This window comes from Peromyscus eremicus, chromosome 1, assembly GCF_949786415.1.
Source record: "Peromyscus eremicus chromosome 1, PerEre_H2_v1, whole genome shotgun sequence".
Lineage (NCBI taxonomy): Eukaryota > Metazoa > Chordata > Mammalia > Rodentia > Cricetidae > Peromyscus > Peromyscus eremicus.
In genome coordinates, this window is record NC_081416.1 from 93,136,547 (window position 1) to 93,139,086 (window position 2,540).

General features: G+C 38.6%; 1 protein-coding gene across 1 annotated transcript; it reads left to right on the forward strand.

Moving 5' to 3' along the window:
* The first annotated feature begins 1,034 nt into the window (after nucleotides 1-1,034).
* On the forward strand, nucleotides 1,035-2,009 carry LOC131900246 (olfactory receptor 10A3-like). Its single transcript, XM_059251586.1, has one exon. The coding sequence runs from the start codon at nucleotides 1,065-1,067 to the stop codon at nucleotides 2,007-2,009; it is 945 nt and encodes a 314-aa protein (XP_059107569.1). The 5' UTR covers nucleotides 1,035-1,064.
* The last annotated feature ends 531 nt before the right edge of the window (nucleotides 2,010-2,540 follow it).

Genomic DNA, 2,540 nt, shown 5'->3' on the forward strand with positions numbered 1-2,540 from the left:
CAGAAACCAAACCAATATTCTAGAAGCCATTTGACTTTATGTTATCTGAGGTCAATATATCTACAAACCAACTTTTTTAGAATATTGAATTTTTAGAATATTTAGAAATTATAAATATTTTTGTTCAGGTATATATGGTTTTATTTGTCATGTTTAACAAAGTAACAAAAGTTTGTTTTATACTCTTTGCACTTATAATAAATATTTACCAAATATATTTACATTTAAAATTATCATAGTTTTAATTTGTCTGTATTTTTTTACTATTTGTCTAATTTGAAACTCTTTATTTAAAACTTATATACAAGCATACAATTAAAAACAACACAGATATGCATGCACCGGGATAGTGGATAGTGGATTCTAAATAACACAAATCTTGTGTATGTTCTAAGAATGGGTTTTGTTATTTTTCTGTTACATAGCAAAACGTTGCCAAAGACTATTATTCTGTTATTTCAGTTTTCAAGTTTATTATTATTATTATTATTATTATTATTATTATTATGATTATGATGATGTCTCTGTGTGTATGTGTGTAAATATGGATGTACATATGCCATGGAGAGCTTGTGGGGGTCACAGGACTTTTAGGACTTTTCTTCTTTCCACCCTGTTATGGAAAGTATTTGTTTCTGTTGCACTGTGCACTGCAGGCTAGCTGGGTATTTACTTGGCTTTGCCTTCCATCTTGTCATAGGATCACTGGGATTACAGAGTGCTACTGTATCAAGCTTTTTTTCTTATAAATGTGGGTCCAGAGATGGAACTGAAGTCAGGCTGTGTGGCAAGTACTTTTTACCAGTGTAATCATTTCCCTAGCTGTTCTACATTTGCTAAATAATTTCTGAGCCACAGTTTTGTAACTTGTTTATTTGCATTTTAAAGATTCATTGTTACAACTTATTGGCCATTCTTTAAAACTGCCAGTCTGAACCTCTGTCAAAATGAGCATGTCTTTACAACTTCTGCTAAGAAGTCCAAATTTGAACTCAGCGCCTGTTCTGTGACATCATCATTTATGTGCTGTGTCCTTAAGACCAACACAGGGCTCTACTGTTGTAATGAGGAGGCAAAATCACAGCTCTGCCATTGAATTCATACTCTTGGGATTTTCTAACTATCCTGAACTCCAAGGGCAGATGTTTGGGGCTTTCTTGGTTATTTATCTGGTGACTCTAATGGGAAACGTCCTCATTATCATCATCATCTTCCTGGACCAGAGCCTGCACATCCCCATGTACCTGTTCCTGCAGAATCTATCTTTAGTGGACCTCTGTTTCAGCACAGCCATCACACCTGAAATGCTGGTGGTCCTGACCACCCAGAAAGCCACCATTTCCTTTGGGGGCTGTTTTGCACAGATGTATTTCATTCTTCTCTTTGGTGGGACTGAGTGTTTTCTCCTGGGGGCGATGGCTTATGACCGATTTGCTGCAATCTGCCATCCTCTGTCCTACCCGGTGATTATGAACAAGAGGGTCTTCGTGAAACTGGCTATGTTCTCATGGGTCTCGGGTACCATGATGACTACTCTGCAGACCACATGGGTGTTTAGTTTCCCCTACTGTGGCCACAGGGAAATTAACCATCTCTTCTGTGAGACCCCTCCAGTGCTGGAGCTTGCATGTGCAGACACATTCCTGTTTGAAGTCTATGCCTTCACAGGCACCATTTTGATTGTCATGGTCCCCTTTCTGTTGATACTCTTGTCTTATACTCGAATTCTCTTTGCCATCCTGAGGATGCCATCGACCACAGGGAGGCAGAAGGCCTTTTCCACATGTGCCTCTCATCTCACATCTGTCACCCTCTTCTATGGCACGGCCAGTATAACTTATCTACAGCCCAAATCCAGGTACTCACCAGACACCAAGAAACTGATGTCATTGGCATACACACTGCTTACTCCTCTGCTGAATCCACTTATCTACAGCCTGAGAAACAAGGAGATGAAAAGGGCTGCGGTGAAATTATGGGAAAGAAAAGTAGCTTTACACACAGCTTGATTTGTGGAGGACCTTGTTTTTCTACCATGCTATTGAACTCTATGGATTCTGGAGGTGGTGAAAAGAGAGTACATTTTTTGGTTAGAGAATGTTTTCTTTCTTGACATCTCCATGTTTGAAAACCTATCCCATTATCCTCTTTTAATGGTGTAGCCAATAGTTTTTAAGAGGTATATGTTCCATAACACACTGTTCACAGTTTATTGATGCACCTTCTGCTATTGATGTACAGATCATTGCTAGAGTGCTGCCATTAAGACAATGCTTCAGTAAACATCTAATTCCTCACGTGCATGTGCTTGTTTTTATTTTTATGTGATAGATTCCTCAGGGATGACCAAGGAGATTAATTATTTTGTATTTACATACTTTAATAGGTGTTATAGATGCCAACTGAAGTGATACATGCTTTTAATCCCAGTATTTGGAAGGTCAATGCAGGAAAACCCAGAATTCAAGATCAGCCTGGGGTACCTGTGTTCCTGAGTACTGTGAGCTATATAGACAGTGAGACTCGTCTTGAGAATACAA

Bases quoted from the DNA above. Each gene is read 5' to 3' on its own strand.
- LOC131900246 (XM_059251586.1), top strand. From the start codon at position 1,065: ATGAGGAGGCAAAATCACAGCTCTGCCATTGAATTCATACTCTTGGGA.